This window comes from Martes martes, assembly GCF_963455335.1.
Source record: "Martes martes genome assembly, chromosome: 9".
Lineage (NCBI taxonomy): Eukaryota > Metazoa > Chordata > Mammalia > Carnivora > Mustelidae > Martes > Martes martes.
In genome coordinates, this window is record NC_137896.1 from 104,351,615 (window position 1) to 104,371,584 (window position 19,970).

Consider the following 19,970-nt stretch of genomic DNA (forward strand, 5'->3'; position numbering starts at 1 on the left):
GTTTCCTTCTGGGCACGCTGCCAGTTTCCATTCCCCAGGGCTGTGTGGGAGGGAGGCCCTGTCTCCAAGGAGATTTGATCCAAGTGTCCTTGTTGTCCCTGTGGCAGCAGGGATGACAGATTGAAGGCCCTGGGACATGCCAGATGCTCCAGCCTGGCCAACCCGAGCAAAGGCCCCGTGGGCCATGATTGCCGGATTCCGCCAAAGAAACGCCACATGGGCCAGGCCGTCTGAGGTTCCAGGTGGGTGGCCAGGGCAGTTCCAGCTGGCCTCAGGGTGCAGAGGAAGGGCTGCATGGGAAGGGGCCCACTCAGGCCAGCTGAGGGGACAAAGACAGTTAACATTTGTTGAGTTCTGGAAATGAACCAGGAAGTGTGCTAAGCACTTCCCGTGAATTGTCTCAGATGCAAGCACTGTTCCCCTATCTATGGTTGAGAAAACTAAGGCCCAGAGACCGGATACGAACTGAGTAGAAGGGGAGCTGAGTAGAAGGGGCACAGCGTACCCAGAACCATTAACCGATGATGGTTGCATTTCCGGTGGTACCTTTGGGGCCAGCCTGTGTTCCAGCTCTGGGTGTCATGGACAGTGTCCCTCTTTTCCAGCCTCCTAGAGTCAGGATCTCTCCACTTTGCTCTCCTAGTGCCCTATCTCCCCAGGCCTAAACCCCAGGGTTTGAACTGGGAGCTGTGGCCAGCCTGGTTCACACTGCCCTCCCCCCCGCCGCCATGTCCTGTTGGATCGAAGCCTCTTCCCCGAGGTCCCCCAGTCCTTCCTTGCTCTTCCTGGATGGGCCACTCCTGGAACAGTGAGCACCCCCGCATCTTGCAGATGCTGCCCAGACACCGCAGCACCCTGGGGAAGGAAGGGGGGCCGTGTGCTGAGAGCTGACCTCCGCCCACGAGTGATGCAGGATTTAGGTGGCTTGAACCCTTACCACACTGAGGATATCCAAGAGGCAGGTGTTGAAGTTAGAGGAGGGAGATTCTGAGGTGAGCGGAACCCAAGGGGAGAGCTGGGACGCCCACCCTTCCAGCCCTGAAGGAAGGAGGCTTCAGAGAGCTTCAAGGTGTCCCCTGCAGTTTGAGAAATGGGGTGGACTGATGTCTCACCTCTACCTGCACACTTGAGAGAGCCGGGGACAGGCCGGCTGCTGTGCGGGCAGAGCCAAGGAAGGGGCTGCTGGCCCACTCGAGGGAGTGTATGAGGGGGTCAGGTGGGCTCTGAGGCTGGGTCCCAGGAGGCTCAGGCTGGGTGTCCCCCTTCCAAACTCCCCCATCCTGGGGCTCTCCCACCTGTCCCCCGAAGCACGAGCAGACCCCAGCGACAGAGGCTGGAGCTGCCACAGAGTCCAGGCTCCTGGGTGCCCTGAGGCCCCCGTGAAACAGCCCAGTCAGGGGGGTGGCCAGGCAGGCCCTGGAGACCCATGGAGGGGCCTGTGGGAGCGAGAGGTGTAGCTTGAAGCCTCCCACACCAGAGCGAAGGTGCAGGGCAGCTCCGGTCCGGGTGGCCTACAGGCCGCACCCCACCAGGCACCCTGTGTTCGAGGTGAAGGCATGGAGAACCGTCGTGTGCCCTCACCAAGCAGCTCCCCAGGCCTGCCCGTGTCTATCCCTCCACCTGAGGGCGGGCAGAAGAGGAGATTCAAGCATCAGTAGGTGACACAAAGTGACAGTGACTTTCCAATCCCATACCTGTGCTGCCCCAGCACCATGGTGACACCCCCGAGGGCCATGGCAAGCAGAGGAAGTCTGTTTGGGGGCCCAGAGGTTTCTTGAGCTCTTGTGAGGAGGGGACCCCACATGTCCTCTCCACCCAGAGGGGCCTCCCTCACAGGCAGAGGCTCTTGGTGGGGCAAGGACCCAAACCTGGAAATCGTATTGAGGATCTCTCTCTCTCTCTCTCTCCCTCCCTCTCTCTCTCTCTCTCCCCCCTATACCACTTGGACGGGGCAAGCAGAGCTAGGGCCCCCAAAAAAGACCCAGGAAAAAGAGAGACTGGGGGCTCCATGGAGCCAGGTTTGGAGTACCTGAGGATGAGGAATTAGAACTTGGGCCTGGAGTGGAGAGGATAGTGAGCAACAATGGCGGAAGGTCCAGAAGACCCAAGACTTGTGAGTGGGGTGGTGTGGGCCCCTCACCAAGGAGGGATGAGAGGACAGCTCCCACGCAGCTGAATGTGCTCACCACTGCCTCCTCTCAGATGTTGTTCATACAAGGAAACAGCCTTCTTTCAGGCTTGAAAGGATCCCTTCCTCTCCCCCTTCCAAACTCCCCCATCCTGGGGCTCTCCCTCCTGTCCCCCAGTGTGAGGAAAACTGCAGCTGAAACCTGTCAGGCTGAAGTGTGTGCAGCCCACAAGGTGAGGCTCTCCTGCAGCCTTTCCTAACTGTTTTGGGTCTGATACACTGCCAAAGAGTATCTGGAAACTCCCAGACTCCCTCTTGGGGAAAGTTTGCCGATGCCCACAGGCCCACACCACTGTCAGGGCCTCTCAGCCCCACTGAGGCCCGTGTGAGGAGTCCTGCTCCTGGCCTCCTTTCCCTCCACTCCCTCCTGCCCTTTCTCCTTCCTGCATCCCCCAAGGGCCCAGTGAGGGGGCCAGACTGGGAGTGACTGGGGCTCTGGAAAAGCCCCGAGGGTATGGGGTCTAGAAGGAGGCAGGAAGGGGTCTGTAGTGGGGCAAGGATCATGGCAGGGGAACACATATTCCAAAGGAGGGTCATATGAGGGACATCTCATTGGTGGCAGCTGCGGTGGCAGGTCCCCAAGGCCCATGGGACGTGGGGCCTGGCAGGGAAGGGCAGCTGTCCTATTTTGTCACAGCTCAAAACTCCTCCGCTTGGAAGAAAGCATCCTGAGTACTGCAAGTTCAGGGGGTGTCCCAAGTAGCAGGGGGGTGATTCTGCAGAGGGTGGCGCTGGTCTGGGGAGTCGCTTCTTTGGGATGCAGCCTCCTCACACCACACCCTGAGTCAGGCCATCCTGGAGGTGTGGTGGGCGTTTCCTAGCTGATGTATGGAACGTGCGAGGTAGGGTGGAGTCTTATTCGCATGGTCGCTTTGGGATGAAAGGGCCAGGCTGTGTGTATTGGCTTCGCCACTTTCTGGACCATGACCCTGGGCAAATCCTTTAACCTTTTTGGGTCTCACTTTCATCATCTGCAAAGTGAGATCGTGACCCTTTCCTCCCAGGGCTGCTGTGAAGACAGAATGCTCAGTGAGTCCCTGCTTGTGGGAGCTTGCTAAGAGCAAAGGTGGCCAGTGTGCAAGGACTTGGCCCCAGAGAGCTTGGCCTCTGACCAACAGCTTCTCACCCTCCTTCCGGAGCTCCCAGCGTGAGGTCCAGCCTGTCCAGCAGGATAGGACCCTCCCGGGCTGTCTCCTACCCTGGAAACAGTTCTCCTTGCCTCGGTGGGTGCACAACTCCGGACTATTTTCTTCCCCTGAGGATCTGAAAGTTGGAGCTCATTGGCTGGCTCAAAAAAAAGGAAGGGTGGGGTGCAAATTCTCTCGTGCATGCTGCAAAGGAGGGGGGTGTCTCAGGCTCTGTTTCCATGGAAACCACTGGCACAGGCTGGCTCTTCAGGGTGCAGAAAAGGGAAACTTGGCGGAGGCTTTGGGCACCTGGCTCCTGGGTGGTTTCCCGGGACTGAGCAAATGGTTAGGAGTCTGGCCTCCCAAGGGGCAGTTAGGATCTCCCTCCCAAACTCAGGGGCCCTCACCCCTTTCCTCCAGCACCACCATCCACCGGGAGATCTGGCAAGGTCCCTCGGCCTCCCTAATGTGGTCCCAACCTCAGACCCAGGTGGGGACAGATAACAGGCCTTAGAGGGACAGGGTGCCTTAGGGGTATAAGGAGCGCAGGAGGGTCCCCACCCCCCACAAGGCCCCATGTGGGAGGGAGGCAGTTGAGGGTGGGGGGACAGATGAAGCAGTTGGAAGGACCCCTGTGTGCGACCCAAGTAATGTGGCCAAGGCAGCTTCACCCTTTCCGGCGGTGAGCTCCCATCAGTGAGGCCATTTCCCACCCAGAGACCCAGAATGATGTCCCCAGAAAGGATGCCCAGCACCAGCGGTGGCCAGAGGATGTGTGCAGGGCAGCCGGAAGGACACCAGGAAGACCCCAGGCTTAGGAGGAGCCCAGATCCTTCTTTGCAGCCCATCTTGACTGAGCCAGCCTGAGGCTGTCTGTGGGGGCAGCAGGGAGGGGAGGGGCTGGCCTGTTCTGGAACTGCCTCCAGGGAGGCTCTCCAGGCTCCCCCGCCCCACCCACCCCTCTGAATTCCTCATTGAGCGGAGCTCTCCTCCCCGCAGTGGAAGCTCTCTGCACCCACCACTCCACCTTCCTGTGACCGAGGTAGGGGAGCAGAGAGTGTGTGTGTTAGAGGAAGAGACAGACAGCGGGGGAGGCAGAGAGAGCCGCCAGCTCAGCCGCGGGAGCAGAGGGCAGAGCCAAGAGCCGGGCAAAGGGGCTTCAACAGGCTCAGAGGGAAGGATTAGGAACCCTTAATACCCAGAGTGGGACAGAGAGCCTGGGAAGGGGACTGAGAATCTGTTGGAGAGGCGTGGGGAGGGAGAGAGGGAGGGAGGAGGAGGGAGAGAGGGAAAGAGACAGGGAGGGAGGGAGAGGGCTTGAAAGAGGCAGGAGGCAGAGCAGAAGGGGTGGAGCGGGTAGAAGCAGGCGGGGCGGGAGGGGTGGGCAGGGGGCGGGCGAGGAGCCGCCCGTGTAACAATTACGTGTGGGTCCAAGCAAACATGAGGCAGCTGCCAGCCGGCCAGGCAGTCCTGTTCTCAGCTGCAAAGAGGGGAGGCCGGCAACAGTTTTCTTCAGCGCCCAGGATGCATCGGGCGAAGGTAGGCGCCAGCGGGGCTGGGGGCTCGCCCAGGGGTGGGGAGCCAGGGCCTCTGAGGGTGGCCCTGGACCAGGGAGCCCTGTTGTGCTTCCTCCTTTGAGCTCAAGCACTGTCGTCCCCTGTAGGGTCACTTTTGAAAAAGTAAGTGTTGGGGTGTCCTGTCTGGGAGGCTGGACATCCAGGGGCCCCCTCTGGACCCGAGAGGCGTTAGGTGTTTGTGGGATAGAAGGTGGTCGGAGGAGGAGCTTGGAGTCAGGCAGGTGGCTGGTGCAGTTCTGTCCCGTCTCTGGGTCAAGTGCCAGAGTAACTGACCCTGACCCTGACCCTGAGACCGGACCCTCAGCCCTTGGAGGTGTGGGAAGGCTGAGAGCTGGCTGGGAGCGGGTGCCTTAGGCTTGAAAGCTGGGCAATGAGTGTTTCTTTTAATCATTCAGGAGATTCACACACCACTTCCCAAAGGGCTCTGAACCCCTGAACAAGGATGCATACTCCGGGCTCCCACTCCGCTGGGTGGCTGGGAGGTTGGAGAGAGAGAAGGCAAAGGAGAATGCCGGGACGGGGTTCATGAGATGGTAACAGGCTGTTGGGAAGGCTGGAGACTAAGTGAAGAACGAGGGAGCGGAAAGAAAATAAGCCGGTTCCCAGACTACAGCTCGCACTCAGGGAATACGTCCCGATGCCTTGCAAGCCTCTCACGTGTTTGGGATAGTCTTGTTTGGGAAGGAAGAAGCAGCATCAGGTTAGATCTGGCGGCTCATAACAGAATGCCCCGGCTAACAGTGGTTTGAACGAGTTGGTTGCGTTTCTGTCTCATGCAGAAGTCCGGAGGGAAGACATAGAAGGCTGGCACGGGGGCCCCTTGGTCAGCAGGGGCTCAGGCTCCATCTGTCTCATTGGCTCCCATTCTTGAGGTTACCTTAAAGTCCAACATGGCTGCTGGAGCTCCAGCCAGCACGTGTAGGCAGCAGGAAGTAGAAAGAGGAGTGGGCAAAAAACAAAAACAAACCTCAGATAAAATCAAGGTCTCATGAGTAAGGAAGAATAGATATAGGACTGTCATCCTTCAGGCTCCCCCTACTTTCAAACCACCCCCCCCACAAAGGTGGATTCCTGCTTCTCTCTCACGCTCAAGGACAAGCAGCCCAGAGTCAGCTTGCTTCCAGAGTCAGGTGGTTCCAGGCCACACTTGGGCAGAGCCTGGGCGACCCCTGCCCTGTCTGGTCCATCTCCCAGAGGTGCCAGGAGGATTAGCAGAGGGGATGGCATGAAACACTTTCAGCCTGGTGATGGGGCCCACTGAAAGGTGCTTTCTCTCCTGCCACCTCCAGTCTCCCCAGCAACCTCCAGGGCAGAGAAAGAGAAACCGTGTGCCTGGTTCCAGACGTCCGTGCATGTGCTCACTTCACACGCCCACCCAGCCAGCATGGGTCCTGGGCATCTGCACACCCGAGTGGGCATGCCCTTCACGAGCTTGCCCGGTGACTGTGCCCACAGCTGACAGCACACACACAGAGGCAGGCGCTTCTAAACCCGGGCTGCACATGGCTGCACACAGCCCGATTTATCCACCCACCAGGAGACAAGGCTCCTTTCTCTGCTCCCGCTGACCCTAACTGCCAGGAGGTCACTCCCTGCCCCCACCTGATGAGCAGAGTGTGTGGCTTGAGTCCCGCAGGTATATCTGGCTCTTTCCTTGGCCACTGTGATCCCATACATGCCCTCCGTACCCCTAAGACTTTCTCCTGGGCCCCAGTGGATCTCACTGTGCTTTAAGCCTGCTGGTGGCCTTCTTGGGGCTGGCCCGGCCAGAGACTAGAGCAAGTCTCACACCTTCTGGTGCTGGGCCAGGTAGGGACAGTGGTCCTAAGGAAGCCGCCGCTGGGTCCCTCACCAAGGTCAGCAGGGAGATTGGGGAAAAAAATCCTCTCTAGGGGCAGCAAGGACTGCAGTTGAGAAAACAGGATGGCCCAACTCATGCATGCTCAGCTGCCTGTCGGTCATGGTCAGCAGCTGCCCCCAGTGACACCCCATGGGTGTTCAGTCCCTCGGCCTCTCCGTGCACTACCCAGTCCTTTATGGATCCTTGGGACATCCCAGGAGGGTGGGAACACCACCTCCCCTTCTACAGACACTGAGGCTCAGAGAAGGGAGCAGTGTACTTAGCTTGAACTCCGGGAGCTCCTAGGGGAAAGGAACACACAGAATCACCGGCCTCCTGGGGGCAGGCACGAGCTACTGTCCTAGGTCTTTGGGGAGTGAGGTCTTCATGGCCCAGTGCATGAACTGGGAACCTCTGTACCTGCATTATCTCCCCGGACCCCCAGGGCAGCCCCTGAGATAGCCTTTGGTACTGTATCCCACTCTACAGACGAGGAAACAGAGGTCTGCCTTAAACTGCAAGCTACGAAGTAGTACAGATAGAATCTGAACCCTGTTCCATTTTACTCCAAAGCCCAGTTCCCTAGGGCTTGGTGGGGGGCTGGGGAGTTCCTGGGAGAATGGCTTGCTTGTCACCAGGCAGTTGGGAAAGTGCCCCATCCCAGCTGGAGGCTGGCTTCATGGGTTTGTGGCCCATTGTTCCTCCTGAAACCTTTAGTGAGAGTATGGGAACCAGACCAGACCCCATCCCTGGCCATGTCCCCTGGTTTAGCCATATCACCTCGAGCCAGCCACGGATCCCTTTCTGGTTAGTAGATCCAGGGCCACAAGGAAAGGACCCCCATCTTCTGAATTCAGGATCCCTTTTCTTATCAAAATCCTTCCCGAGAGTGGGAGGTGCTCTGCTGATTCCAGCTGGCTTGGGGCCTATCTGCTCTCTCCGCCCCACTCCGAGGCATCTCTGGTGACGCCCAGGAGCAGCTGCGGAGCCCTGAATGTGGCCTCTGTGAGGGAGAAGGGCAACCTTGGTTTCCAAGGCAAAGAAAGAAGAGGAGAGAGAACTTGGCAAGTCTTCCTTAGCTGGTCCACAGACGAGGGGGCGGGGGGAGCAGGAAGGAAATGGGACAGGAAGGAGGGCACAGTGGGCAGTCAGTCCCTGTGTGCTGTGCCCTCAGCCCAGCTCCCTATTCCCAGCTGACTGATGTTTCCCTTGAACAGGTGCATCTGTCAGCTGTGATCAGCCTACGTCCTAGAATGCCACAGAACAGCCACGTGACAGGGACAGAACCAAGGGGATTCGCAGGCACCAGAGTGGGAGAGGGGGAGCTAAGCTGAACTTTGGCAGGACAGCCCAGAGGGGGTCTGTCCCACCTCCCACTTGGCCCAGCCTGGTGCTTCTCGTCTCTGTCCAGGCTCCCACCTCAGGTCTCTGTCCAGCAGCCCCTGAGCCCCACAGGCACGGGTCTATGCCGTGCTCAGCTAGGCAAAGCAGGCGCCGGTCTTCACAGGCCACATCTCCAGCTCTGTGCCCACCGCCACCCAGCCCCATCTCTGACACATGCCTCCAGGCCAAGCAAGGTGTAAACCCGAGGCCACCTGCTGCGGGTGCCATGCCCCTATGCCCAGCCTACCCTGACTCTGGTTCAAGATCCCCTCTCAAGATGGACTTTCTGAGCAGTGACCCCCAGAGAGCCAGCTTCACCCCCCAGCTCCACCCAGCTGACCCTGTGCGCTTGGGCAGGTCCATCCCTTCTCTGAGCTTCAGTCTCCCCATGTGGGCCTTAGATACGCTCATAGCCTGGGTCGAGCCCTCACCCGAGGCCTGTGCCTTGTGCTGACCAGCGGGGGCCAGGAGTAGAGGTGGGGAACACTATCGAAAGTGCCAGGAGGCAGATCCGATGGGCATATATATGCCCACTGGCTTGTCGCGGAGCCCCATCTGCACGTTTGATATCGGAGGGCTCCAGCCACGAGAGGATAGTGGCCTGGGGTCGGGGGTAACATGGCTGTACCTTGTCAGCTGTCAGCCGGGCTCTGCATCAGGAGGACCTAGGCTCAGTCCCACCTCCTTCATGCATTTAGCTGTGTGTCCTTGGGCAGGTTAGTTAGCTCCTCTGTGCCACTGTCTCCTCATTTTCCTGGGGGAAATATCACCCTCCTCCTAGATAAATGAGGTCCCATATCAGCCCGCTCAGCCCAGCCAGGGCATAGAGCAAGAGCTCCATAAATGGTTGGAGGGCCAGTGTTACTATTTTCTGATTACTGAGTAGAGCCTGGGAAGGGCACGCCAACAGGAGAATGTCCTCAACGAGCATGCTGAGCACCCCTCCCCCAGGTTAATGAGACACCTGCATTGCCTGGGCAGCAAGGGCCAGGTAGGGAGCTTGTGTCCTAGCCCAGGTGGCAGCTGTCAGAGGCTGGGCAGCAATGACCCAGTCCTCCCCTCCCCTGCTCCAACGCGTGCGTGCTCGCTCAAGCGTTGGCAGGAACTTAGGCTCAGCTCCTGCCTCAGCAGGCGAGCTGCCCGGCCTGCATCTGTAGGTGCCCAGGGGTGGGTGGAAAATCGAGGCTCCCCCAAGCCTCCCCACCCCAAATCCTCGGGGCCTGCACGACACGACGCCCACCGCCATTTCCTGCCATCTGTCCCAACTGATGGAAATAGAGCGAGCAAGGAGGAGTGGTTGCTCAGGGAGCCAGCCTGAACTGCCAAAGTCCCCAGGACAGGGCGGGGGGCAGGAGGCAGGCAGCCCCACATCTGAGCGGCTCTGGCTCTGTGTGTTCCCAGCTGGCCCAGACTCTGGCCCTGATGCAGCCCTCCTAGGAGGGGCCGGGCGAGGAGGGAGACTGAGAACCCGAGATCCCTTCCTCCCACAGATAAGGCCTAGAACTTCCCATTGGTTGGCATGAGCCCTCCAAACCTTAGCGGCACTTTCAGATCTACCGACAGCTTTATAAAAATAGAGCAGAGCGGGCTCCACTGAATCAGATAATGCGGCCCCGCAGGCAGCCAGATGTGGGGGAAGCTCCCAGGTGATTCTGATACCCAGCAGCTGAGCAGAGCGAGAGCGAGTTGGCTGGCTCTCTGGAAATCACAGGACAGTCGCTTGGCCTTGCCCCTTGCTTGGCCCCGCCCCCTTGCTTGGCCCCGCCCCTTGCGCTGGTTAGGCAGAATTTGCTCTCCATCAGAAGGATGGGGATTAGGGATAATCCGGCTCCTGCTGGGGCTTTGTATGCCTCCGCACTTAACCTTCCCCAGGGTCCTATAAAGGCATATTAGTCTCCCTCTTTTACAGATGAAGACTAAGCGTGGTCGAGTACTCTGTCCAGGGCTGTCCAGCCGAGGTGACGGTCTGGCTGACTGCAGACCTCTTCCCACTGTACCTGGTAGCGGGAAATAACATTAACCTGCCTGAAATGCCCCCTCCCTGGCTAAGTGTGTCTCATGAGCCGCACCTGGTGGGTCCTGGTGGTCCTTATGCAACCATTCACGCTATTTCTCATCCATAAATATAAATATTTGGGAAAAATTAGCTTTTGCATATGCATTTACTCAAGTGACATTGCTCTGAGGAAGGGAGCCTGGGTGTTGAACCTGGGTTTGCCAGGACCCTCCATGGCCTCCAGCCATGCACCCCCACCCCCAGTAGGCTGCCACAGACCCACAGGTAACCTCTGCCAAGCCTTCTCTGGGCTTCGCTGTGGGGGTTCTCTGGAGGCCAGAGGATGAGAACCACAGAGACAGAAGTGGCTGACTGCAGGTCTCGCCTCAGGGCACCCTTATGGCTTGACCTGATGAGTCCTCACCAGGTGATGCTTTGCCTACTGGGCATGGGCAGTGAGCAGGGCAGCTGGTGGCCTTTCAAGGGGCTTCAGGGGGTGGGGACTCACGAGGTGGGGTGTCTGGGTCCAGGTCCCGGGAGTTTGTTTGAGATGATTGGGCTGATGGTGTTCCTGGTGGAGAGTCCAGACCTTGCCCTGGGGCAGCTGGAAGGCATGAGGGGTTGTCCTGCTCCCTCCGTCTCTGTGGTGACAGGTGTCACAGTTACTGGGGAGTCCCCTCGACCCCCCCACTACTACTCACATCCACAGCAGATCTCCCACACACACTAATATCTCCACCATCCTTCCCATTGCCTGGGCCTCTCTCAGCACCCCCACTTCCTTCCCTGGATTTGCTCAGCCCCCCAAGTTGGTCTCCTTCCTCCTTGTCCTCCACCCTTCCTCTGCACTCCACTGGGCCACCTTTCTGAAACAAGTCTGACCGACCCTACCTGGGACTTGAGAAGGACAGAGGAATTGGGGTCAGTGTATGCCCTGGCAGGAGGAGACTGCCCCAAACCATCCACCTGGCTGGTCTGAGAACCATCTAGAACAGTGTTAGTCAATAGAAGTGTAGTGTGAGCACAGGTGTCACGTTAAATGTTCAGGGAGGCACATTAAAGAAAGTTTTCTTTTTTAAAAGTGAGGGGGTTTTTTTGATCACATATTTTATTTAATACAGTGTAAGTATTATCATTTCAATATGTAAGCAATATAGTTATTAATAAGCTATTTTCCATTCTTCCAAGTAAGGCTTTGAATCCATGTCTATTTGCACTGATGGCACATCTCAGTTTGGACTAGCCCCATTTCAGGTGCTCAATAGTCACCTGCAGCCAGGGGCCCCTGTCTGGGACAGTGCAGACCCAAGGGCTCAGTGCAGCTGCATTGAGCGGGCCCCTAGGTCTGTTGGTCCTCTGCCTTTGCTGACTTTGCTTCATCTGGCACAATCTGTATGATTGTTTTATATTTTTTCTTTAAACTTACTCACATTAAAATTTTTTTATTAACATATAATGTATTATTTGCCCCAGAGGTACAGGTCTGAATCAACAGGCTTACACATTTCACAACACTTTCCATAGCACATACCCTCCGCAATGTCCATAACCCAACCACCTATCCCTACCCATCCCCACCCTGCCCCAAGTGAACCTCAGTTTGTTTCCTGAGATTTAGAGTCTCTTATGGTTTATCTCCCTCCTGATCCCATCTTGTTTCATTTTTTCCTTCCCTACCCCTGACAGCCCCCCCTCCCGCCTCTCAAATTCCTCATATCAGAGAGATCATATGATAATTGTTTTTCTCTGATTGACTTATTTAGCTCAGCATAATACCCTCCAGGTCCATCCACATCGTTGCAAATGGCAAGATTTCATTTATTTTGATGGCTGCATAGTATTCCACTGTATAGATATACCACATCTTCTTTATCCATTTCATATTTTAAATTTTAATAAATGCACTGAAAGGGGAACCTTTAAATCATTATTGTGAATGGAAAGAGGGGAGCGTTGATGAAGGGGACAGTTAACAGTATGGATGCCTTGCAAGCAGAAACCACCAGGACACACCTAAAGGTAGACTCTTCCTTGACCCTGAGTGCGAGAGAACACACAGCACAGGGGAACTGGGCAAGCTTGGTCAGAGGGTGTGAGGAAGAATCTTTTCCAGGACTCGGGCCTCAGCTGGCTGATTTGGAGGAGGTTCTGAGGAACCTCAGTAGGTCGTTGTGAACATCAAATAAGACAGCATCTCCACATGCCTCACCCGGTGACTGGCCCATAGCAGATGGGTCTCCAGCTTGGTGTCCTCTCTGTCCCTCCCCTGCTCCCCACAGACTTGGACTTGGAAGTGAGCTAAGACCCCCCCACCCCACTACCCCCCAGCCCATCTAGCCAGACAGGAGCTCTGGGTTATCAGGGAACAACCCTGCCCACCCACAACCCCTTCTCTTCGGGGAACCTGTGAGCCTCAGAGAAGGCTCTAGGTCCCCAGGGCCAGCCAAGGGCCGTTGCTGGGACATGGCCTAAAAGGGCCACCTGTGCCAGACGTGCCAAAGAGGACTCTGCACCCAACCCTGGCCACCCCATGAGGCCCACAGAGGATGGAGGGAGGGCTCCAGCCACTGTGGAAATGATGCCAGGATAAAGCAGGAATGGGAGGAGAGAAATTCTCAGCTGAATTATGAAGAACATCAGGGGACTTCGATCTAGTCATTTGTGAATATTTCTTGAGGTTTTTGAGTGTGCGTGTATATCTAATAGCATTTTTTGTTTGTGCGACAGTATTTTTATTTGAGACTTAACTGAGATCATTGTGGAATCACGTGTGGCTGTGAGAAGTAATATAGAGAGACCATGGAGGGAAGCTGCAGGCGGTGTTGGGGGGTGGGCAGTGGAGAGAAGGTGCGAGAACCCACCTGGCGTGTGTGAGGAGTGACAAGGTGAGCGCTGGGCGCAGGCCGGGGCGGGGGGCGGGGGGTGGGGGGGAGCAGTGCTGCCTGTCCAGCGGGGCTTCACTGACTGGGACTTTGTAGGCAGGACAAAGGCACTGGGGTATTACTTGGACTGCGGTGGAAGACATAGGGTGCTTAGCCAAGAAGGGGGTGGCTTTCATTCGAGCTGGAGTTTCCCCACGGATGCAGCTCTCCTCAATTTTGTCCCCTTAAAAAAGAGGCATTTTGGGGTGAGGGGGTTGGTCACCTCTCAGGGCTCCCTCCCTCCTATGCCTGAGAGCTTCCAAATCAGGAGCAGGGTGCCCCGAGTGGGCCACTAACATTTTCTGACAGCCCAGGCAGACCCTCCCCTAGACAGACCAGTGTCAACCATTCCTGAGGATGACCTGCGGTCACTTGTCCCTCCTGACTCCCCTCCTGGCAGTTGTGTGGCCCTACCCTGTCTCAGCCACTGTGGGCCCCTCCTCTCCTCCGTAAGGACCCCTCACCCACCTCACAGGGGTCATCGTCCTAGGCCCTACCTGTGGGGCTCCCGGGGCTCCTGCCCCTCGTACCCCCAACTCCCTGTATCAGGGAGAACACACACACACTGGGTCTCGTCAGTTCGGGAGAATAGGAGGACATTCAGAGACTGACTCTGACATGGTTGGGGGCTCAGGAACCCCTCCCCAACTTCCAAGGCCTCTCCGGGGTCTCGCCCCAGGAAGGCTGAGCAGCACAGCCTGTGACCAGCTAAACTCTGTCACCTCCTGAACTCTGGAACCAGGAGACCACAAGGACAGAGAGGCCCTGGCATGCCCCCCCGCCCCCAGACTTCTCCTGGACTTAGTTTCCTCATCTTTAAAATGGGGGTGGTGTTGCCGATCCTGTGGGATTGTCTTGACAGTGAGACCACCTTGAGGCCCAGGATAAAAAGCACACACAGAGCTCTCCGCCCTGCCTGTGGGTCTTGCCAGCCCTCCCTGGAGGACAGAACCCTGGCTCCCTGGCCGGGTCTCTCCCGCTTTAGTCCAGTCTGCAAGACGGAATCCCCATGACTAGCCTTGGGCTCCACACGAGGACAGTCTCTGCCAGCCAGCACCAGCACTGTCCTGGGATAGACAGGGTCCCAACGGATGGCTCCTGAGGCCCACGGCAGTTTTTCCTTCTGACATTCTCCACTAACCCCAGCTGCAGGGCCTACAGCAAAGAATCATGAAGTGATGAAGCCCCAGTTGTCCATCAACCCCCTACCCGTCCCCCGCTCACTTCCTGGACCGAAATAAAGACCTTACTCATTGAGGCCGTTTCTGTCCTGAATAAGATCATTAATAGTGGAGAAGGTGCCTCTCTGATCCAGCAGGGGCTGTGTGTGTGTGTGCATGTGCAAGTACGTGTGTGTCTGTGCATACGGGGCCCCTCCCTCAGCCTCCCTGTACCCCGAGACCCCTGGGCACCCCTGCTCACCCCTTCTTTCTGCCCCACCAGGATGGGGGTTGCTCGCTCTTGCTGAAGCTCTGGCCACCGCTGACCTGCCTTGTTGCCAGGGCGAGCCTTGGAGGAGGGAAGGAATGTGGGGGTGTTGTTGAGCGTGTGTGTCGGGGAGGCAGCTTGGAGGGTGATGGCTATAGAGAGGGCGTGCCCAACTGGGAAGGCCCCAGAAATCAGGGTAAGGGGTGTGGATGTCACCCTGTCTAGGCGGCCACTTCACCAAAAGCTGACCAGGCAGGCAACAGACCGTCCAGCCCTAACCAGGAATGGGCCTCAGGGAGCCATGAGCCAACCCAGGACCTGGAAAGTTCTCCCGCCTCATTGGTGCCTTCGGGATACAGCAGACCAGCTTCCCCTCACCCAAGCATTTGTACCAACTCCTCGGTTCAGGGGACCTTGTAGGGCTTTCCTTACTCCTCGTGCTCAGAAAAGCCTATACCCAAGACATGAGAGAGCCTGAAAGTCCAGACGCTTCCTTCCTGGCTCCTTCTGTAGCCAGGGAGGAGGCACAGGACCCAGGCAGGGACCTGGAGCTAGGGACCCCACTGAGAAAAACCCCCAGAGCAGCCTCCAGGTCCCGGGGACAGCGGGGCCATGAGGACACCAGGCCCAGTGCCCCAGGAGGGAAGCAGGAAAGGCAGGGGCTGGGGTGCTTGGCCACAGCAGGGGGCTCTCGCTGGCCTCTTCTGGGGGGTGACTGTGACTGAGGGCCGGCTGTCCCCTGGCTCGCTCTTTGCTCCGGCTTATCCTCCCAGCCTGGCTCTCTGTCTGGGGAGGCTGTGGCTGGCCCGGGACCCCTGTGGCTGATTCCTTTCCTGTTGTCATCAGCCCAGGTCAGTCTCTGCTTCTCACGCCCGAGAGCAGACCGATGTAGGGGCTCTGTTTGGGGCCCCTGCAGCACTTGCCCAACTGCTCATCTATTCATTGGCTTTGGGGACAACACAGAGTTAGCACATATGGAACCTCACGACCCTGGAAGGATATCCCCAACTCACCACCCTGGTGGCCATTGTCCTGGCCAACCAACCTGACCTCTCAGAACTGGTGCCCACGCAGGGGGGTGCTTGCTCCTGCAACTGGAGCTCAGGCTGTGTGTCCTGGGTAGAGGGACCCTGGGGACAAGACTCGAGGGCGGGTAGAGGGTGACCCTGCCCTGGAGATTGGGGTCAGCCTGGAGGTCCTCTCTGAATGGGGGCTCAGGGCTGCTCTGCCTGTCCCTGCTGCAGGAAGTGATGAAGGTATCAGATGGCAGCCTCCTGGGAGACCCCGGGCGCACACCGCTGAGCAAGAAGGAGGGCGTCAAGTGGCAGCGGCCACGGCTCACCCGCCAGGCCCTGATGCGGTGCTGCCTGGTCAAGTGGATCCTGTCCAGTGCCGCCCCCCAGGGCTCAGGTAGGGGCTGCGGTGGGGTGGGCTGAGGGCGGGGGTGGGTGTGGGGCGTCTGATCTGATCTCTCCTCTCTCTGAGGGCTCAGAGACCCACTGGGGACCCCAGCCCAGGCCGAACCACCTCTGCTTTGTTGGGAGAGTATGTTTTCATTCATTCATGTAAGCAAGGCCACTACACTCAAGGCAGGACCCGCGGAGGGTAGGGACAGAGGATTGGAACCATGCTGAGGTGTCCTACCTCAGTTGCTGGATAGAGCAAGGGGTTCGAGTCCGACAGGCCCGGCTGGCTCTGTCTACCGTCTGAGAGTCACCTGGGGCAGTTCACGTGTCCTTCCTAAGTCCTCTGTGAAAAGGACGGGCAGCAGTGCATGCCAAGGCCCAGAGAGGAGACGGCCCTGGCCCTCGCCCCGCCTCAGTTCTACCCAGCGCACCCCAGGGCCTGTGCTGGCTGCTCACCTTGGGCAGCACCGTGTGTACCCACGTGTGTGTGATCACATACACAAAGTGCACAGGAGAGCCTGCCCCTTTGCCTTGAAGGAAAAGGGCAGACCTGGGCCCTGACAGCCTGTCCTGTTTGTTGTCTCAGACACTCTCTGCACGATTTCCAGGGAGTCTCGGTCCCTCTGGCAGGAGAATGGGCATAAATCATGGCTCTGGTCTCCCAGGCCTGATGTAGGGGAGAGGAGAGGGGATGGCCCTAGGGGCCCTGCATCAGCAAAGCAGCTGGTGGCCACCTGTGTTGAGTGGTTGAGTGGTCAAACCCCCTCCGGGGTGCTCCCAGCGCCATTCCAGCCCCTCCCTTCTGCCATCCCCCAGAGCCCCTGACCGTCTGTGCTGTTGGCTGACATTTGCTCCTGACCCTTCCCTTCCGTGCCAAGGCCTCTCGCAGAAACACTGCTGCGAGGGAATGCTTGTATGGGGTCTGTGCGCGCTCCTCGGGGTGAGGATGGGGGAATGGATTTTGCATGTGGCGGAAATCCGAAGGCACTAAAAGTTCATGCACACAGCTTTCCTGGGAGGCTGGCCTCTTGACAGTGCTGTTTGTTCCGCAGCGGGGTAAACACAATGCCATTTGCTGTCAAGATAGAAACCAAGAGCAGGGGTGAGCCCCAGCGGTGTGTGTGATGGGGTCCGGTCTGCTGCTGCCTGTGCTGCTTGGGGCTCCAATACCCCACTGGTCTTGGCCCCCAGGCTTTTATTTATTTATTTATTTTTGAAAGCTGGCTCCTCACCCAGCATGGGGCTTGAACTCATGACCCCAAGATCAAGAATCACAGGTGACCGAGACAGCCAGGCACCACCTCTGGGCTTTTCTGGGCAGCAGCCCAAGACCATCACCTCAGTGTCCCTCTCTGTCTCACCCTCCCTGATCCTCTCCGCCCAGCACCCCCACCCCCAGGCTTCTCTCCCGCTGGGCCCCGCCTCCAACTTCCTATTCTTTTGGCTGCTTCAGGACCCGGCTGCAGGGTGACAGACTACCTCCTGGCGGAGGCTTTTTGCACTCCTGAGTGTGGGTGGGCATCGAGGAAAGCAAGTTGGGGGCCGGGCTTGTTGTATTCAGGGTCACAAGGAGGAGGCCCTGAGGGGCCCATCTATCCCACCTTGAGCTCAGGGCGGGGTTCCTGGAGGTCAGGAACCGAGGCTGAGCTGTCAGGATGTGTTTGCCGGAGACCTGTCGTAGCCCAGAGCCGTGGGGGCAGGAGTGGGGGCGGATGGAGCAGGGCCCAGGACACCTTCCACGGCTCAGGCCCAGCCCAGGGCATTGCCCCGCACAGACACGTCCCCCAGACGCCATGCCAGGCACTGAGAGGCTATGTGGCGTGTGGAAAAACAAGATCCTATTTCATCGTATGGGGTACGCCCTGCAGATCGCTCTGTTTTATTAAAGAGTCAACAGAAGCTCAGGGAGGTCACATGACACAGCAGGTCACAGGGTATTAGGGGCAGAGTAAGGGCTCTGACTGGGAGCTTTTCCACGGGTTCCAGGCGGGGCGCCCACCCCGATGTGTGTCTTCCATGTCTTTTCTCTCGGGGAACCTCCGGGATCTCTGGAGGCAGCAGCCACTCTCACAGACTAAGGAGCTGAGACCCAAGCGCACCCCTGGTCTCCACAGGGTCCAGCTCCCAGACCCTGCCTCCTTAGTCCAAAGATGTCCTCCTTGTGCCCCGCCGGGATGGCACGGCGGGTGTGGTCACGCTGAGGGCTAGGCATGCGCCTGAAATGCTAGTGTGCCCAGATGAGGCGCTTCTTCAGGAAACTTCCTGGGCTCTGGGTGCAGAGAACAATCAGTGCCTTCAGTGTTGCTCAGTCCCCGAGCTCAGCGAGGCCCCGCTGCGGTGTCTGGAGTGCCGGTGCCTGTGGAAGGCGGGCGCAAGGCCGAGACACTACACCCTTGTTGTCAGGGGTTTTTCCACTCAGATGAAGCAGGTCAGAAAGACAGATTTCTGGGACGGCTTGGGGGAAGAAGCCAAGGCCGAGGAAAGCACACGGATGTCCCTGAGGCTGAGGTGGCCTTGTCATCAGGGGCCAGGATTCAAGGGTGCGATGGCTGGACCAGCTGCTGCTATGCCTGGGGGTCCCTCCTGGGCTGTGAAGGCCCCCACATGGAACTGGGAGCTGGCCGGCTGCAGTGGCCACTGAGATGGACCCAAGAGCAGGGGAGTACAGCAGAGCCCAGGGCAAACGCTCTAACCCCAGCACCCCACCCAGGAGGAGCGCCCAGCCTTGGCAGGAGACTGTGTCCCTCACTAGCCCAGGGGGGCCTATCCTCAGTGACCCAGAGGCTGGGACCCTGACCTGCTCTGCATGTCTCCCCAGCTTCCAAAAGTCCTTCCTGTCAGGATACCAGAACATCTCTCCAAGAGCCTGGCTAAGCTACCAAGAGGGTAGACTGCTTCTCAAGTCCGGCTCCCCAGGAGGACAGTGGGACTGGGTTTCTTCAACTATAAAACTGTCATCAGGGGCGCCTGGGTGGCTCAGTCATTAAGCATCTGCCATGATCCCAGGGTCCTGGGATCAAACCCCCGCATCAGGCTCCCTGCTCAGTGGGAAGCCTGCTTCTCCCTCTCCCACTCCCCTAGCTTGTGTTCCCTCTCTCGCTGTGTCTCTCTCTGTCAGATAAATAAAATCTTAAAAAAGAAGAGAAAGAAAGAAAGAAAGTCACGGTGTCCCTTGGGTTTTGGGTCCGTCACTCTGCTACATTGTCTCGTGGCCTGTGCTGGGGCCTGGTCCGCAGTAGGCTCTTCCACTGTCCCATAAGGCCAGCTGCTTCTGGGCGTGGGCAACAGTGTAAGGTCAGCGGGCCTTGCCAACGCTGGCCCTTGGCCACACTTCTTGGTTGTCAGAGGGGTCGCTCAGGCAGCAGCAATGGTGTGTGGGACCCTGTGGTGGGAGCTGGTGTTGGCAGAAGCAGGGAGCAGGGAGGAAGTCCATACTCAGATTGAGAGTCAGTTCCGGGGAAGATAAGCAGTGGTCCCTGCCGGGATGAGGGGTGCAATGGAGCTGACCTGACAACTCGTGGCTGGCTTGTCACCCTGCCAGCAAGCTGTGTACTTAACATCAGCCTGGGGGCGAGAAGTTCCCATAGGAACCCATAGGCTGTCTTAGACCACGTGGCACTCTGCTGGGGAACAGTGCCAGGCAGCAAGGAGTACAGCCTGCCCGGCCATCTTGTCTACCTGACCCGTGGGCTCTTTCTCAGGCCTGCTGCCCTCTGGACAGCAGTCGCCCCTCCTCCTCTCTCTTCTCCTCCCCCTCCCTGACCCTTGAACAGATGGTCCGCAACCATCCACGAGTGAGTGGAGATCCGTACCCCAGGCCATCTGTTCTTCAGGAAGTATGGGCGAGCAGATGTATCTGTCACTCTGTCCCCCAGGAAGGCTCCCCTTCTCCATCGTCCTTCCCTGCTGAAGGGGCCACCGTGTCAACCTAGAGTCTGTGCTGGCGTTTCTTGCCGCTCGGTCTATAAATGACATGGGAACGCTCTTCCTCTTCAGATGGCCCTAGAGACTCCCCACGGGGTCGCAGGTATGGGTTGAGGGGGAGCTGGCAGTGCAGCAGTTGCCGTGGGGACATGAGTCTCTTGCTACGTTCTTACCTGAGCC

The 19,970-nt window shown here is 58.1% G+C and overlaps 1 protein-coding gene across 1 annotated transcript in view; it reads left to right on the plus strand.

Annotated features, from left to right (window-relative positions):
- Positions 1-4,755: 4,755 nt before the first annotated feature.
- Positions 4,756-19,970, plus strand: part of KCNIP3 (potassium voltage-gated channel interacting protein 3) — a gene marked incomplete at its 5' end in the record, with an annotated part of 78,128 nt that continues 62,913 nt past the window's right edge. The window contains 2 exons of the mRNA XM_080812678.1: positions 4,756-4,854; positions 15,705-15,870. Coding sequence (XP_080668804.1) covers positions 4,756-4,854; positions 15,705-15,870 — 265 coding nt within the window. The remainder of the gene's footprint in view (positions 4,855-15,704; positions 15,871-19,970) is intronic.